This window comes from Rhinoraja longicauda, chromosome 12, assembly GCF_053455715.1.
Source record: "Rhinoraja longicauda isolate Sanriku21f chromosome 12, sRhiLon1.1, whole genome shotgun sequence".
In the NCBI taxonomy this organism is placed as follows: domain Eukaryota; kingdom Metazoa; phylum Chordata; class Chondrichthyes; order Rajiformes; family Arhynchobatidae; genus Rhinoraja; species Rhinoraja longicauda.
This window is the reverse complement of record NC_135964.1, coordinates 28,530,083-28,549,154: the sequence shown is the minus strand read 5'-3', so window position 1 is coordinate 28,549,154 and position 19,072 is coordinate 28,530,083. Positions and strand designations below refer to the sequence as shown.

General features: G+C 42.1%; 2 protein-coding genes across 5 annotated transcripts in view; both read right to left on the bottom strand.

Moving 5' to 3' along the window:
* LOC144598843 (AP-1 complex subunit sigma-2) overlaps positions 1-11,853 on the bottom strand; it is a 35,302-nt gene extending 23,449 nt beyond the window's left edge. For all 4 annotated transcript variants that reach the window (XR_013547904.1, XR_013547905.1, XM_078409341.1 and 1 more), the window contains exons 1-2: positions 11,727-11,853; positions 4,319-4,497 (exon numbers count right to left, since the gene is read on the bottom strand). Coding sequence is in view for 2 of the 4 variants with exons in the window: in XM_078409341.1 (XP_078265467.1) it covers positions 4,319-4,497 (179 nt within the window). In the remaining 2 variants the exon portion in view is untranslated. The remainder of the gene's footprint in view (positions 1-4,318; positions 4,498-11,726) is intronic.
* A 6,741-nt stretch (positions 11,854-18,594) lies between these two features.
* The window catches only part of LOC144598841 (lysosome membrane protein 2-like), a 29,344-nt gene continuing 28,866 nt past the window's right edge, over positions 18,595-19,072 (bottom strand). The window contains exons 11-12 of the mRNA XM_078409339.1: positions 18,900-19,061; positions 18,595-18,781 (exon numbers count right to left, since the gene is read on the bottom strand). Of these exons, the coding sequence (XP_078265465.1) occupies positions 18,734-18,781; positions 18,900-19,061 (210 nt within the window). The 3' untranslated portion in view covers positions 18,595-18,733. The remainder of the gene's footprint in view (positions 18,782-18,899; positions 19,062-19,072) is intronic.

The window sequence follows — 19,072 nt, the reverse complement described above, 5'->3', positions numbered from 1 at the left end:
TAGTTACCTGTTCCTTTTACAAAATATTTTACCTTGCGGTTCAATACTAAATGTAGGAGCCATGTGTGTTTGCTAGCTGTCTTAACATATTATATTATTTTGAATCTTGCTGTATTATTTTTGGACACTTGGGGGTTGTCGTGAGATGAATACATATGGACATAATAAGCATATATGGGCATAAGAGTGGGAGGAGCCAGAATTAGGAGTATATTTGGGAATGCAGTGATAGGAGGGGTCAGACGTGGAGAAGCTATGGCGAGATACAGTTCATACCAGATCTATGACTGGAGAAATACAAATCTGTTTGTATTACTACTTCAATAAAAGACTAATTAAACTGAAACGTCGTGAAGATTTCTCTGTTGTCGATTTGAGTCAAGATCTATCACTCCAGCCACCGTGAAATGGTGGTGAGCGGAAAGGACTTTATCGTAAGCACTGAAGTTGCCACTAAATAATGTAAGAACTGGCTCTTTGAGTGACAAAATGTAAGAACTTCCTCAGCCGGAGTGAATAATGTTAGAGCTGATCTCGGTGAGTGAAGATAAAAGTAGACCTGTCTCCAAAGAGCCATTTAAAGTAATAATTGGCTCTATGAGTGAGACTGGAGCTTGTGAATTGACTGGACAGAACAGGGATTGTTTTATTTGGCAAGCCTGAACCAAATTCCACAGACTGACAGGGTCGCTACCTGCGCTAATCTCATGGAGACTGGAACCACCAAAAACCAGTGAGTACAGCAGTAAGCTTTATTGGAAAAGCTGTTTTTCAGAAGTTGTATTATAAAGCTGCTACTGAAAACTTTGAAATGCTGAGAACAAAGACGTGACCTTGAGCATTGCAAGATATCAGTTTGTTTTGAATTCTTGTGAAGATACGAATTTACGTCAACACGTCTTAAAGGGATAGTGTACAAGTGTGTCTGTGGTTAGATCTGATGTTCAGTCACAAGGTGGCGACATCAGAAAAGATTCTGAAAAGGTGGAAAAGAGGATTATAAAACTCACAGGCTGTGAATTGCTCTCTGAGAAGTACAAGACAAGGAAAAACAGAAGATATAAACAAGCTGGCAGGTTAATGGAAGCCTCGAAAGAACTAATGAAATCAAGTGAAAATGTAAATGAAATCAAAGGAGCCAACAAAGCATTGAAACAGTTATCACTGCCTGAAGATGACCTTGAAAAGCAAGATCAGTGGATGCACCAAACAGTGGACGCTTTCAATGAGTTTACACAAGATACTAATGCGTGGTTATTCAGGTTTGGTCATCAAACTATGCACTCCATTGCTGAGAGTGCTTCACGACAGAGTGATGTAAACTTAGGTATCTGAACACTGAAGGCAGTGCTTCAAATGTCTTAAACGCTAAATTGAGCCTCAATTCTCGTTCTTCATCATGTGCATCTTCAACGCTCTCTGTTCGGATAAAAGCTAAGGCAGATCTGGCCGTTCTCAAAGAACAGGTTGTCTATATGGAAGGCAGGCATGAGATTGAGGCACAAGAAGAACAATTGGAGGAAGAACAGAAGAAACAAGAGGAAGAACAGAAAAGACAGAAGGAACAGCTGAGAAGACGGAAGGAACGATTGGAACCAGATGCTGCAATGGCAGCAACTAAGACAAGACTCAATGTACTTAATTCTATGAAATCAAGAAACAGCTCAATAGTATCTGATGGGATGAACTGTTATGTGGAGAAAGGAACTGCTCAAAAGGAAACATCAGCTAAATTAGAGCCACATGCAGCTGAATACTTGCCTGATCAAGGGCAACAGGTTGGTAGACAGAAACAAACAACTCTGGGACCATTTGCTAAAGCTCGTGATACAACCCATCTAATTCAACACCCTCTTCAAAGACAAAAGGCAAAGACATGAGCAGACGGGTGTGCAGGGGCATGCTCGCATTACCCCCGCCGGACAGTATGATAGAAGCCAAGATGATATCTATAACCTATGCAGAGGCAAAATGATATCACTGTTCTTCAAGCTTAACACAATCTTTCTTCTACTCTGACACCAAGAGACATTCCTGTTTATGATGGTGATCCTTTGCTGTATGAAATTTTCATCAGGGCATTTGAAAGAAGAGTGGAAAGAAAGACTAATGATAACAGTGACCGCTTACATTTTCTGGGGCAATATACAAAAGGGCAAGCAAGAGACTTAGTCCGCAGCTGTCAACGCTTACCTTCAGCCTAGGGTTATCCAAAGGCAAAGAAGCTGCTTCAGGAGCATTTTGGCAATGAACAGAAGATTGCCACTGCTTATATAGCCAAGGCATTGGCCGAGCCAGCTATCAGATTAGAAGATGTGAAAGCATTGTAAGCATTCTCACTGTTCCTTAGAGGTTGTTGCAATGCAATGAAACATCTCGCCTCTGCAGGAAATGAATGCCGCTTCCAATATGAGGACTATTCTTCTAAAACTGCCTTATAAGCTCAGAGACAAGTGGAGGGATAAGGCAGGTAAGATACAGGAAAAGCATGGATATCGAGCTAGATTTCCTGACTTGGTAGACTTCATAGAGAAACAAGTGAAGATACTATCAGATCCATTTTTTGGGAATATCCAGGAACCTAAGTTAGTTGCAATTGTCAAAGGCCCTACCTTTGCTAAGGCAAGAGAAAAGCTGCAAACGACTAGAAGCAGTTTTGCAATGACTTCAAACCCTGTAGAAGCACAGGTGCAAGAAAATCTGACAACAAAGAGAATGAAAGCCGACGTACCTATCGCCAAGCCACAAGGTTCCTGTTTGTTCTGTAACAAAGGTGGTCACACATTGGGGCAGTGTTGGCAGATCAAGGGGAAAGAGCATAAAGAAAGGATAGATTTCTTAAAGGAGAAGGGAATCTGTTTGGGATGTTTGAAATAGGTCACATGAGCAAAGACTGCAAGAGTCGTTTGGCTTGTAATGTGTGCAAAGAGAACCATCCAAAACTGTGCTTAAGTACGTCAACAATGAAACCAAACGCTTTCAAACATTTGTAGCAAACAGAATCTCTTTTATAAGGGATTCTACTGATGTATCACAATGGAGATATGTTAGCACAAAGGAAAATCCTGTAGATGAAGCATCTAGAGGACTAACAACAGACTGCTTTTTAAACTGTAAAAGATGGATCAAAGGATCAGAATTTCTCTGTAAGCCAGACAGCAAATGGCCAAAACATCACTTGGAATCTGAAATCTCTGCTAATGCTCCAGAAATCAGGTTGATAGGAGATGCAAGCCTTAAAGCAACACTCCGCGGACAATGTTTATGTCCTGAAGATATTTCCCAAGCAGAAAGCGCAATCACCTCTTTCTGCCAAAGAAGCTTTGCTCCAGGTGATATTGTTCTGTTGGCTGATTCCACTGCCTAATTAGCTCCTGGCTAATGGCTAAAATATTGGAGACCATACCAAATGCATAAGGTCTTGTGCACACCGTTCGACTTCAGACTAAGAGCAACATCTTGGAAAGACCGATAACGAAGATATGTCTGCTCCTAGAAGCTGATACCCAAGTACAGCAAAGATTGGTGGCCTTAAAGACTGAAGGATCACTAAGTAGATTAGATGCCAACATATAGTGCATGCTTTATTTTGATTATGTGTAAAGTTTTTATGGCTCCTTTTAATGTTTATTAGTAATTATTTTGTTATATACGTAGAACAATTAGGGGCCGGTGTGTAGGAGCCATGTGTGTTTGCTAGCTGTCTTAGCATATCATATTATTTTGTATCTTGCTGTATTATTTTTGGACACTTGGGGGTTATCATGAGATGAATACATATATGGACATGAGCATATATGGGCATAAGAGACTGGGAGGAGCCAGAATTAAGAGTATATTTGGGAATGTAGAGATAGGAGGGGTCAGACGCGGAGAAGCTATGGTGAGATATAGTTCTTACCAGATCTATGACGGGAGAAATACAAATCTGTTTGTATTACTACTTCAATAAACAACGAATTAAACTGAAACGTCATGAAGATTTATCTGTTGTCGATTTGTGTCAAGATCTATCACTTCAGCCTCTGTGAATTGGTAGTAAGCGGAAAGGACTATCGTATGGACTAAAGTTGCCACTACACCAATTTTTTTTAAAGTTCTATGATGCCATATCTGTGCACTTGCGCAGGAAAAACAGTCAAGAAATACATTTGATTTCAGATTTTTCAATAATGAGGGATTATTTAAGAGTTGTAATTATAGGACGATGTTCAATGATCATGCTCAGGAACATTTTTAAATAAGTGAAAAAACAAGCTCACTGGTGTAGTGAGTGCATATACAAACAGGAATTAGAAGTGAATGTTTGCATTCAAACCTTTTATACACAACCTTCAGGTCTCTCCATTCTAAAAAGCTGCACATCTTTGGTTTACGTGCTAGGACTGTCTGGACGAGCTCCCTTGTAATTTTTTTCTTCTCTTTGTCTGAAAGGGGAACATACCACTTTTGCAGTCGAAGTTTCCCCTGACGACTAAATAGCAGCATAAACTGCATCTGTTAAAAAAAAGTGTTGAAAAGTAATGTGACTTTGAACCTTCATGAGTACAAAAATAATCACACAGCATAAATTCATTTGATCCATTGGGTTACATTAGTGCTCAAAGGCACATTATAGACAATAGACAATAGGTGCAGGAGTAGGCCATTCGGCCCTTCGAGCCAGCACCACCATTCAATGTGATCATGCCTGATCATATCGTACATACATTCTTTATATTAGACCATCCTCCTTTCTCCCTCATGATTATACATTACCCCATTGAATGATATCCATCCTATGTGCAATGTAGAAAGTCACTACACCCCAGATTTATTGCAGCACTGAAGGAAGCCATCTTGTACTTCGTGGCTCATTGATCTCTTCAAAATACCAGAATTGTTAACTTTATTTCTCTCTGCACAGATGCTACGTGGCCCATGAACTTCCAGTATCTAGATCCATTTAGCTCAGACTTCCACTCAAACTTCCAGTAGCCCACAGTTGGAATGAGGACAATGCACCCACATCTTCTCTTAAACACATTCTGTGCCACTCCTCTGCAATGCTAGATTGCAGAAGTTGGGAACTCATTGGTGTGCAGTGAACAAGCTGGTGGTTCTCAACAGGACTGCCAGAGAGTTGTCAGCACATCCCAACCCACAGTGTCTAAAGAGATGATTGATTAAATTATGAAAATGATGGTGAATTTGTATTGGAACATCAAACAACATGCTTGATCTGTCCCTACTGAGACAGCACTTGGATGTGTGCCGAGAGACGTCAAGGTGTGCATTTCCATGGAGAGAAACACAATGGTACAAATAAACATTCTCAAGCTCCAATGTCTAGGCATGTAACGTCCAAAAATGGAGAATAGATGGATTTCATATGTATATTGAGCTGGCTAATGGTAGATAAACCAGAACACAGAAAAAAGGCACTTCTGTGTTGTTTTTGTCGCTTTGGGAGGAAATTGCACCATCATAAAGCCACAAATGACACTCCAGAGAATGCATTATGAACATTGTTTCCCAAATAGAGATTAAATAGTCGACTGGGTATTTCTCCACTGGAACCAGGCACGGAAGGAACCTTTAGGCTGATTCTTGATTAGTACAGGTGTCAGAGGTTATGGGGAGAAGGCAGAATGGGGTTAGGAGGGAGAGATATATCAGCCATGTTTGAATGGCAGAGTAGACTTGATGGGCCGAAAGGCCCAATTCTATTCCTATTCCTTATGATCTTATGACTCAGAGTATTAGAAGAGAATTGCATTCTTGCAGATTTGAAGGATTCCAGGAACATAGTACATCATAGCACAGAACAAACCCTTTGGCTCACAATGTTTATGCCATGCATGATGTCAGTTTGAATTCAACCCTTCTGCCTGCACCTGAACCCTTCTGCCTGCACCTGATCCATACACCTCCATTCTCATCATATCCATGTGCCTATCTACAAGCCTCGTAAATGGAACTACTGTGTCTGGCTCCACCACTGCTGCTGGCAGTGCATTCCAGGCACCTGCCACTCGCCTGTGTAAAAAGAAACTTGTTCTGTCTATCACCTTTAAATTTTGCCCCTCTGGTGGTGCTACCTCGAAGGGCCAAATGGCCTCCTCCTGCACCTATTTTCTATGTTTCTATGCCTCTCATAATTTGATATACTTTTATCAGGTCTCCCCTCAGCCTCCAGAGAAAACATCCAAGTTTGTCCAAACTCTCGTAATAGCTAATACCCTCTAATCTGGACAGAATTCTGGTAAGCCTTCACCATCTCCAAAAGCTCCACATCTTTCCCATAATGGGGCGACCAGAATTGCACACAATATTCTAAATGTACTCTAACCAAAGTCCTATAAAACTGCAACTGGACTTCCTGGCTCTTGTACTCATTGCCCCAACCAATGAAGGCAAGCATGCCACACACCTTCTTTACTACTTTATCTGGTTGTATTACTACTTTCAGGCAGCAATGTTCTTTGACTCCAAGACCTATGTCCTCTGGTTCTTGATACCCCTACTCTGGGTAAATGATTGTGCATTTACCCCATCTATTACTCTCATGATTACTCTCATACACCGCTGTAAGAACATCTCTCATCCTCCTGCGTTCCAAGAAATAAAGTCCTAGCCTGTTCAACCTCTCCTTTAGCTCAGGCCCTCAAATCCTGGCAACATCCTCGTAAATCTTCCCTCCACCTTTTGCAGCTTAACAACAACTTTCCGATAATAGGGTGACCAAAACTGAACACAATACTCTAATTGTGGCCTCACCAATGTCATGTACAACTGTAGCATGACCTCCAAGCTTCTCTACTCAATACTCTGATTGATGAAGCCCAATGTGCTGAATGCCTATGACCACCCTATATTCTTGCGACATAATTTTCAAGAAACTATGTCTAAAGGGTCTTGACCCGAAACGTCACCCATTCCTTCTCTCCAGAGATGCTGCCTGTCCCACCTGCTGAGTTACTCCAGAATTTTGTGCCTATCTTCTACTTACACTCCAAGATCCCTCTTCTCTGCCAACACTTCCCAGAGCCCTGGCATTCACTGTGTAGGTCTTGTTAACTTCCCAAAATGAAACACCTCGCAAAATCCAACATTCCTCAGGCCACCTACCCAACGATCAAGATCCTGCTGCAATTTATAACAACCATCCTCACAATCTACAATACCACCCACTTTAATATTATCTGCAAAATTTTGAACATGGTCTTATCATGTTATCATCTTACCTATTATCATGCACCCAAGGAGAAACAAATTCCTGCATTGCAACATTGAAAACACAATCATGATTGATTGAAGGCATCAGCATGGAAAAAATCTCTTTGTTGAACCAAGTCCATGCCAACCATCGATCACCATTCACACTTGTTCTATGTCATCCCTCTTTTGCGTCCACTCACTATACCACATATGGGGCAGAGAGGAAAGCTCTTCAGCTGGTAGTCCATAGAGCTCAGAGGACTATCGGAACACAGCTACCAGCCTTGGAGGGCATCTACAACACACGATGCCTCAGAAAAGCCACCAGCATCCACAAAGACTCTTCACACCCCTGCAACAGTCTGTTCGAACTTCTACCATCAGGCAGACGATACAAGGCCTTCTACGCCCGCACCTTCAGACTCAGGAACAGCTTCATCCCCAGGGCCATAGCTGCTCTGAACCGATCCTGCTGAGCCGGATGGTCACATCGCACAGTGAACCGCACAGATCTACATGCACTTTATTCTGTTTTAAAACTGTTCTAATTTGTTTCATTGGGTTGTTTAAAATAATACTGACTAGCGAATTAATTTATTGCATCGTATGGGAGGCGCATTCCCAATCTTCTTGTACCCCTGTACAATGACAATAAAGATATATTGTATTGTATTGTATTCACAGAAGCCAATTAACCTACAAACACATACGTCTCTGGGATGAGAGGAAACCAGAGCACCTGGAGGAAACAAATGGTCACATTGAAAACGTGCAAATCACAGAGTGCATCCATAGGTCAAGATCAAACCTGGGTTACTGGTGCTGCGAGGCAGCAGTTCCATCAGCTGCGCCACTGTGCTGTCAGCATAGTTCCTCAAGCACTTCGTTTTTTTGCTGAACAAACATTAATTCCCCAAACACCACAATCATCGGCTTGAATAAGCACAGCTAAGAGTGTAATGCAAGCACTTAGGGCTAGGGACACTGCATTTCATGATTTTTCCAGAAAATATACTGCAAGTACAACTTCAAGTTGGGTGCTTATTACCACCTTGGTACAACCCATCAGGAGAACACAATGTTTCCAGCTCAGTGCGAGAAGATTTACAAAGATTTACAAAGATGTTGCCAGGACTAGAGGGGCTGAGCTATTGCAAAAGGTTGGGCAGCTTAGCACGTTGCTTCTTGGCGCGCAGGAGGCTGAGGGGATACACATCTTATAGAGGTGTATAAAATCATGAGGGGAACAGATAGAGCGAATGCACAGAGTATTTTACCTTGAGTAGGGGAATCAAGAACTAGAGAACATATGTTTAAGGTGAAAGGGAAAATATTTAATAGGAACCAGAGGAGCAACTTTTTTTATACAGAGCATGGTAAGGAAATGGAACAAAATGCCAGAAAAGGTCGTTGAGGCAGACACAATTACAACATTTACAAGACATTTGGACAGATACATGGAGAGGAAAGGTTTCGAGGGATGTGGGCCAAACATGGGCAGGCAGGACGAGTGTAGATGGGGAATCCTGGTCAGCACGGACAGGTTGGGCCGAAGAGCCTGCTTCCGTGCTAGACGACTCAATGACTCTAACATGCCTACCCTCATCTTGAATGTTTATGTAAATATATGGTTCAAGTGTAACTGTTCCCAAGCTACAAAGGTATAACATGATACAATCCATTCATTCCAGAACAAGCAACAGCACTTGTTAGTTAAAAATGAACAGGGAGCATTTGTAAAAATACAAAACTTGTAGACATCTCAAAAGAAAGGCAAAGGAAACACTCTATTTGCATCAATCTATCAATAAAACTCAGGTCAGATTTGTTTCAACTAACTGGGAAGATGTACTTGATGATTTTTTTTCAAATTTCTGAGATAAAGACCTAGAAACCACCCATCCTTATTTAAGAAAAGCAATCAGATTGAGCCAGGTAACTACAGGCCAGTGAATCTTGCATCAGTGGTAAGCAATTTACTGGAGGAATTTTTACGGTATAGGATTTAGGTACACTTGGAAAGTCAGGGACAGATGAGGGATAGTCTGCCTGTCCCGCTGAGTTACTCCAGCTTTTTGTGTCTATCTATAGTAAGTATGGCTTTGTGCAAGGAAAATCATGCCTCATTCATTTTAATTTTTTGGGGGTAACAAAGACTGATGAAGGCAGGACAGTAGACATGAACATAAGCGAAGCATTTGTCAAGGGCTAAAAGAGTAAGGTACATGGGATTCAACATCAGCTTGTAAACTGGATCCAAAATTGGTCTGGTCTAGGAAGTATTTAATAGTGGTGGAGATAAGCTTCTGTTTGTAAATCTACATCAGTGGTGTACTGCAATCATGTGATATATATTAACAACTTGGATGTGCATGTAGGAGATATGATTAAGTTTGCAGATGAATTGCAAATTTGTGGTGATGGTTGCTTAAGATGACAGCAGGGTATAGACTAGATGAAGAGTTGACAGTGTGTTAACGGATGGAATATTATCCTGACAAGCGTGAGGTGATGCATTTTGGGAAGTAAAATAGGGTTCCACTAGGTACTTCTGGCTTTCGTTTTGTACGGTATTGTTTTTTAAAATGTACTGAACTTTGTTTTTTATTTTGTTAACTATTGAATACTGTATTTACAAACCAGTTGTGCTGCTGTAAGTAAGAATTTAATTGTTCCATTTCGGTGCACATGACAATTAAACACAGCTCTCCTAGGTAAACAGCAAGGAACTAAGTAATGGTAAAAGGAGAGATCTTGCAGTTCAAGTCCATTGTCCTCTGAAAATGTCAACATGGGTATATAGTGAAGGCAGCATTTGGCATATTTGTCTTCATAGGGCACACGATATAAAGTTGGGACATTATGTTGCAACTTTACAAAATATTGATTAGGCCACACCATAGGAAGGATATGAGTGCACTGGAGAGAGTGCAGAAAATATTCAAAAGGATGTTGCTTGGATTGGAGAACTAGCTATGAGAAGAGATTGGATTGGTTGTGCTCATTTTCCTTGTAGCACAGGAGGCCAAGGGTGATGATACAAGTACATAAAAAATATGATGGATAAAAAGGGATAGATATAATTGTTTTACTCATGCTGGTGGTATCAAAAGCAAGACTGCATAGATTTAAGGTGAAATTAATATTTAAAGGTGATCTGGGTGGGAAGATATTTTTAAACACAGAACCGTGTGTTTTGGGTGACGCTTTGGGTTGAGACCCTTCTTCAGACCATGCTTCTTCAGTCTATGCTACCAGAAGTGATGATTTAATCCAATACAATTATGTGTGAAAGGCTTTAAGACAAGTACCTGAATAGACAAGGTATAGAAAGATACAGATCAAATGGAGGCAAATGGAACTACTGTTAAAAAGGTCAAAAGGACAGCATGGACATGGTGTACTAAACGGCCTGTTTGTGCGATCATATCATATCATATATATACAGCCGGAAACAGGCCTTTTCGACCCACCAAGTCCGTGCCGCCCAGCGATCCCGTACATTAACACTATCCTACACCCACTAGGGACAATTTTTACATTTACCCAGCCAATTAACCTACATACCTGTACGTCTTTGGAGTGTGGGAGGAAACCGAAGATCTCGGAGAAAACCCACGCAGGTCACGGGGAGAACGTACAAACTCCTTACAGTGCAGCGATGATTGTGAATTGTATTCAGTGCTAGAACATTGATTGGGAACAGAAAGTTCCAAAAGGCTCATGAAAAAAAAGCAGATCTTATTTTTACTGAGCTGCATGAGTGCATCAGTCTGAAGAAGGGTCTCGACCCGAAACGTCACCCATTCCTTCTCTCCCGAGATGCTGCCTGGCCTGCTGGGTTACTCCAGCATTTTGTGAATGCATGAGTGAAGTACCTAGTTTATAGCTTAAGTTAACAACATTTCCACGCAGACTGTGTGTTGGTTCAAGGTGTTGCCTCACATAACACCACCTTCACTGGCAATTAGGAATGGACAATAAAGGCGATTAACACACCCACATTCAGAAAAAACCCCCCAAAACAAATTGAATAAGAAGGAAAACTCCACTACAAAATAATGCCTAACTTACCTATTTTTATATTTATTAAACAAATATTTTATCTCATCATTAATAGTCAGAATATTTATTCACTTTTATCCAGAGGCAATTGACAAACCACTTTCAATCAAATTTAAAAAACTTTAGGGAGTGAGGCAAAATAACCCCAATCTGCCACTGTTGTTTCAACGTGCAGGTTTACTATACTGCTAGTCAAAGTAAAAACTGTAGCCTGCCAACGACTTCAACTTTCAAACATTGGAAAGTCATCACTGCAAACTACCCAATTTCTGCAGATACACTGTGAAAGCATCCAGGCCCACGGGCGCCATGGTCCATGCCCAGCTCACGCCGCCAGAGCGTCGCAGCGCCCCACCCGGCCCTGGCTGAGCCCTGAATTCCGCTGAACGCCGAGCGGCCGTTACAAAAGGGCCGCGACCAGCGCGACCCCTCAGCCGCAGGCCCCCCTCGTGTTACCTCACCGTGTTCTCCTGCAGTCGCCGCTCAGCCCGAATCCGATGCTGCGCCTCTGTGCGCCTGCGCCAACACCGGCCACAGTCCGGGTCCGCTGCTGCGCCTCTGTCTGCGCCTGCGCCGCCTACGGCTCGGGGCAACCCCCGCTGAATTGGAGCGGCCGCAGCATCCCGCGCTTCCATTGGTCGCGGCGGGAGCCCGTCAACATCAAACGGACGTGGGGATTGAACTATGATCGGAGCGTATTGGCTCTCTGATTGGTACAGCGCCCGTCAATCTGGCCACTCCGGAATTGCACGCACCTCATTGGCGAGATGGTGGCGGGGGGGCAGGGCTTGCCGGACGCCTGGGCTGAGAGCGCCAGTGGGGGGCGCAAAGCTGCAGTCAGTTCCAAAGATACTAGAGTACCAAGATAGACCACTCGACTCTAAAAACCGTCGGAGGGCATGGGTAAATTTCAGCGCCATTTTAGTAGGCAGATTCTGTGCGCTAGACTGGGCAGTATTCATAACTCTTCGCATACAAAATGTTTGCAAACAATTATTTTTGTTCAACTTCTTGGATAAGTTGATAGTTGACATTTACAACTATTTCTTGAAGAGTTGCTGCTTCGTGATTTTTAAATTTTGGATGTTACTGATTGAATATTTGTACTAGAGATCTACCTGGATCTGGCCAATTGATCATATTTAATGAACTGTTCTTTGCTTTCTCTGCTCATTTTAATTTCACCTCCACGAGCTGTATCTCTTTTGGTTTTATTTTAAAAAGTCATGGAAGCAGAAATTAGGCATTTGCAAACAATGGAACTCTACCGTATCCACAATATAATTGAAAAGACATTTAACTTAATACTTAGAGCCAAGAAAATTTGAATTGGTGAATTGATTAGTTAAAAACCCTTGACAGCCACTAAAATGACCAATGCTGCCTGATGTGGTACAGAAGCATGAATCTAATTCAAATAGACAGTGTTGGAGTAAATCACCGGGTCAGGCAACATCTCTGGAGAAAAAAGATGGGTGATGTTTCAGGTTGGGACCCTTCTTCAGACAATGGGGGGGGGGGAGGTGAAGACCTGGTATAAATCAGGACCTGATCGTTTCATTGGTTAGCTGATATGCGAAACAGTGCAACCCTGTATATCTCACACACAAAATGATGTAAATCTTACCATGAATGAAAGAAATAAAGAGTTATCCTTGTTTATGTTCATTTTTGAATGATGTAAAATTGAAGGGGGTTGGTGCAATATACTGCTAACCCACAAATGTGTTGTTATGAGATATTCACATTTGAAAAATCCACAAATCACAAAATAAAACAAGGTGCCTATGTTATTTGACCAACATATCGGATGAATTTAAATATGAAATTTTTACACAGTGGGTAAGGATCGTGTTAATGCATGTAACTCATTTTTCACAAAAGTGAGGGTTAGCGCTATATTACACCGACCCTCTCAATTATATGTTAAATTAAAAACTAAACTATTATTCATGTCTAAAGCTAGCACGTCTGTATCAGTGTAGCTATGTATGCATTACATTTTATTACACTATTACAGAATGAAAAAAAAACTTGACATGTGTTCATAGTTATTTTATTCACAATATTAGGATTTCTGGAAATATGTTTGATGTCACTGATTGTGAATGTGTATTGGTAGGCCCTAATGAAATGTATGTGAGAGAACAGTGATCATGATAGGGAGAACCATGTGCTGAGAAGTTTGTGCATGACTGAGATATATATAACAGGTATAACAGGTATAACAGAGCTTTATTTGTCGTTCGGTACCGAAGTACCGAACGAAACTACATAGCAGTCATAGAAAAAAAAAAAAAGAACACAAGACACATAACCCCAACACAAACGTCCATCACAGTGACTCCAAACACCCCCTCACTGTGATGGAGGCAACAAAACTTCCCCTCTCTTCCCCACGCCCACGGACAGACAGCTCGTCCCCGACCGACCCGCACAGTCCCCGCACCGGGCGCTGAAACGTCTCGCGGCCGAACCGGGCGATGAAAGGCCCGTGACCAAGCCTTGCGCAGCTAAGTCCCGCAGCCGAGCCGCACCAGAGGTGAAAAGTCCCGCAGCCGAGCCGCACCGGGCGGTGTTAAGTCCCGCAGCCGAGCCGCACCAGCGGTGAAAAGTCCCGCAGCCGAGCCGCACCGGGCGGTGTTAAGCCCCGCAGCCGAGCTGCACCGGGCGGTGTTAAGCCCCGCAGCCGAGCTGCACCGGGCGATGTAAAGTCCCGCAGCCGAGTTGCACCGGGCGGTGTTAAGCCCCGCAGCCGAGCTGCACCGGGCGATGTAAGTCCAGCGGCCAAGCCGCACCGGGATGTAAAGTCCAGCGGCCGAGCCGCACCGGGATGTAAAGTCCGGCGGCCGAGCTGCACCGGGATGTAAAGTCCAGCGGCCAAGCCGCACCGGGATGTAAAGTCCAGCGGCCGAGCCGCACCGGGATGTAAAGTCCAGCGGCCGAGCCGCACCGGGATGTAAAGTCCAGTGGCCAAGCCGCACCGGGATGTAAAGTCCAGCGGCCGAGCCGCACCGGGGGATGTTAGGCCCCGCAGCCGAGCCGCACCCCGTGCCGTGAGGAAGAGAAAAGTTCCCCACACCCACCCACCCACACCCACCCCCCACACACCACCACCCCCTCCCACACATACACAACCAAAAAAAAATATATAAAAATCATCCCAACACCGACACTCAACAACAAAAAAGACGGACAGACTGCTAGTCAGCCGCTGCCGTTAGGCGCCGCCACGTGTCTCAGCACATGGCATATATATAGAGAGAGATAGATAGATATAGAGAGAGAGATTGAAAGAAAAAGGGTGCTAAACAAATAATTAGAGGAAATCACAAGAAATAAACTAGAGATATATATGTGTGTGTGTGTGTGTGTGTGTGTGTACATACATAAACCATAAAGGTCGAATTGCCTTTATGGTTTATGTACATCATGTGAAAAATAAGATGAGAAATAGATAAGGGGGATTGAGAGTGCTACACCAATACAGTCTGAAGAAGGGTCTCGACCCAATACGTCACCCATTCCTTCTCTCCTGAGATGCTGCCTGACCGGCTGAGTTACTCCAGCATTTTGTGAATTATACACCAATACAGGAGATGCTTTAGGTCCAGGGCTCATTCACTCACACCCTCTCTCCTTCCCTGTCCCCCCTCTACGAGGAATGGGCCCAACGGGTCCACTTGGTCTAGTAATAAGTTAAATTTGTACAGTATGTGTTTGAGCAATACAAGGGAACTGCACAAAAGAGGGGGCTGGGGAGAAAGGATGGGAGGGAAATGGGCAGAAACAGTAAGAAATAATAAAATCAGAGAAATTAAGCAGGGGGAAAACATTTTAAAATAAAAATAACAACAAAATGTGAGTTGATAGATGAGATATTTTCTGCATTTTAATAGTATCATCACACATACTGTTCCCCCACAACATTGATTACACTGCGAGAGGCATAGCGATCGGCGGGTTTTGCCTACTAAAATGGAATGGCCACTCCTTTGCGTACTACACTTCAGTATAGGCGATTTTGACGGAGTGGTTCATCTTGCTCTGCTCTATTATCTTTGGTCAGTTCCCATTGGTCTCTGATTGTAAGGGGCCTACGTTTGTCTTTACTAATCTTTTCCTTTTTACATATCTAAAGAAGCTTTCACAGTAATTCTTATTTTGTACATATTTTTTACCCTGAATAAAGTTTATTTTGATTTTAAAAAAGAACAAGCTTAGACTGAGACTGAATTTCGACCCTAGTCGTCACCCATACATGTTCTCCAGAGATGTTGCCTGACCCGCTGAGTTACTCCACCACTTTGTAAACCAGCATCTGCAGTTCCTACCGACAGCTGAGAAATGGAAGCAGATGGAATCGAGCTAAGACTAAATGTTGTGGTTAATCCTATGCTCTGCCAGGTCAGTGATAGTGCAAGGGTTTAAGTGGCATTCCTGAACAGAACAAGCTGTGCTCCACATCGCGTCAACTCAGACCCCATCCACCCATCCCAATGGCAAATTCCCTAACTCCGCAGCCGTTGTTCTGCTGAGCATTTTATGACTTTTGTTCCTCCACTTTCCCTGAAAGTTAAAAATTTCCCTAGACATTGTGGAAATACAGGGACTTCAGGTAGTCCCTGTGGAGAGAGAAACATACAGTGCTTCAGGTGGGTGCAGCGCAGTTCACTGGAGTGAAGCATCTGCAGTGTATAAAACTGGGAATTTGGTGAGTGGATGAAGTTGATATGAAGAGAAAGGTGCAGATATACTTTATTTCTGTAATCAGATAAATAGAGGCATAGCAAGGCATCTGAGATGGAGTATTTTGTGGATATAATGTTTCAGAAGCTGGGCAAACTGCAGGGCCAGAGAATGTATTTTTAACGAGAATGGGTGAGTGAAAGGTGCACACAAGTACTTCAGGAGAACTATGATGGCACCTTGTTGTAAATATTATTGGGTTCAGAGAGTTCCCCTGGGTATTTAAATTATACAAGGCGAAGAGGCTATAGATTAAAAAGTATTAGAAAGTTAGCTGGGTGGAGCTTTAGTTTTGTTTAGAAATACAGTGTGGAAACAGGCCCTTCAGCCCACCAAGTCCATGCTGATGAGCATTTCACCCATAAACTAGTTCTTTCCTACATGCTAGGGCCAATTTACAGAAGCCAATTAACTGCTGCATTACATCAAACAAGTTAGTTTTTTTAGAGGTGCTGGTATACTGTACTGTTGCATACTATCACAAAAAAGCACCAATAGAGATAAGTCTAGATGTGGTTTTAGTGAAAGAAGCTGGGAAGAAAGGAGTATCAGTGGGGGAGCATTCTTGACATAGTGGTCATAACATGGTTAGATTTTGCATCGTTAAGGCTCGAAATTGTGGTGAGGCCAATTTTGCAAGAGTGATTTAGCAAAGGTGAAGCGGAAATACTTGGAAGGTAAATCACAGTCATTCATATATCTATGTGCACGGAAACAGGTCCTTAAGCCTAACAAATCTAAGCTGACCTAGTTGCCTACCTGAATTAGGCCCATTTGCCTGCATTTAGCCAATATCCCTCTAAATCTTTCCCATCCACATATCTACAAAATGCCTTTAACACATTGTAATTATACCCACCTTCAAAATGTATACTGGCAGCTTGTTCCACTTACCAATCACCCTCCGTGTGAAAGTTGCCCCTGCTTCTCTTTAAATCTTTCCCCTCTCATCTTAAACATATGACCTCTAGTTTTAGATTCCCTTACCCTGGAAAAAAGACTGTGAGCAGCCACTTTATCTATGCCTGTGCCGGACCTGATGTTGGGTCTTTAGCAGCAGTGAATCAATGAAGAAGATACCCTGAATATGATAAAGAGTTAAAAGGCTGTAATTCACTTTGAAGTTGGAGATGTCTTCTGAAAAATTACCTACAAAATGATTTTGTGGAGGGAATCTGGTTAGGACCAGGTAGAAAAGGCTGTCCAGTAAAGTAGATTATTGAGTACTGTAAAGACCAGGATGCGGGTACAAACATTGAAGGCTGTTAAAGGGTTGAAGAGTGGAGTATAGTTCTAATGACTGACAGCAACTGTTGGACATGTAGTTGAGTTGACAAGGAAAAGGATCTGATTTCGTTTCTTCACCTCTGTATGGTTGGATTGGATCGCACTTGCCAGGTTTGAGTTTTTGCTCTGGTGATCCCCTCACTTATGTCAGCCAAGAGCACAGTGTCCTACACCACACATCTGCTAATGGCAGCCGTATTTTACGACACCACCACTCAACAATCCCTCCACTCTCTCCAACACCACTACTGGATAATCAGGAGTTTCTTCTGTAGGGTTTTGGGAGAACAAAATCTATTGTCTTTACTCTTGTTCCACTGTTTCCACACAGCTGACTTGAAACATTAATCTTGTTGCATTCTCTGCTGATACTGCCTGGCTTGTTGGGTAGCATTCTTTTTTTCAGATTTATAACACTTTGCTTTTGGACTACATCCATCACACTGAAAATTGTCTGAAACGAATAACTTTTTTACAACTCCATGGAATATGGATGTTAATTCATGAATATGAAAATATAGCTTTGAACGTTTGAATCTTAGAATTTAATTGTAAGATTCCTTCCAAGACACATAATTTGATTGCTCTTCTTCATCAGCTGTACTCTAAGATCAGGAATTTCTTCCTTAAACTTCAAGCAAGCCCATCTCTCGCCTTCAAGATACTCCTTAAGACAAGGTCTTTCTTCATTTCTTCCTTGACATTGGTATTTATTTTGTTTGCCAAAGCTCCCAGAAAGTATATTGGGACATTTTTGTAATGTTAAAGTTGCAATAGAATTACATGCTGTTGTTGGCTTGGGAACCGGGGAGAGAATTCATAATTCTGATCTTCCCTCAGCAAGGAAAATGGGGATAACAGCTTGTGAATTGATTTTAACTTTTAAAAAAGTGCATGTAGTTCTAAAAAGGAGAATTCCATGTACTTTTGACACTGGTTCATTTTTAAGCCTTTGCCTCCTTCTTGGTGGGAAGTTTAGGTGCCTGGAGAGATTAATACAAAAGCAACTTTCAAATGTCAGCACAATTACTAACATGCAGGAACTTCGGCAGAATCTATTGCTTCAATTGGTTGCATGCCTTTAGTGTAAAACATAATACACTTGACATTACACTTGTGAGTTATGGAAAATGTATAATAAAGCACCTAAAATTAATTATTTAAAGTGATTGCACCAAGCATCCATTGTATTTTATTTTTGAAACATGATTGGTTCATTTTAAAACAGTTACTATTTGAACTATGCATTATTCCATATGTAACTGTAGTTGACTATTTGGAAAACAACATCAGTTATTGGTAACTGATTTTATTAATATACTGTCAGTCAGTGGAGGGCTCTGTGTTTGTATGTTCCAATTTAAAGTTACTGCAGCTCCAAATCAGACTGAACTTCTGTTTAACTGCAGCCGTTCACGTGGTTGGATCTCCATCAGTGTGTTTTTATATTCAGCACTTTTAAAATGACAGGTGTATATTCCTAGAGGGTCAAAGGAAAAAGTTACATTTGCAGTATTTTTAAGACAAGATATGCGGTGCAAAAAATAAATTTCCAATGAGCAAAGCAGTAAATAATTCTGGTAATAGTATAAAAGTACCTTATTCTCTTTGCATCTGCACATGACAAAGGCGAGACTGAGAGATATCAACAAAAGCAGGATTCCAATGCCTAGGATGACATAAGGGATGTAGAGCACGATCTTCATAATGTGAAGTGCCCATTTCAATTTAACTGCTGATTTGTCATCAATCACAGCATTCTAATAAAAGA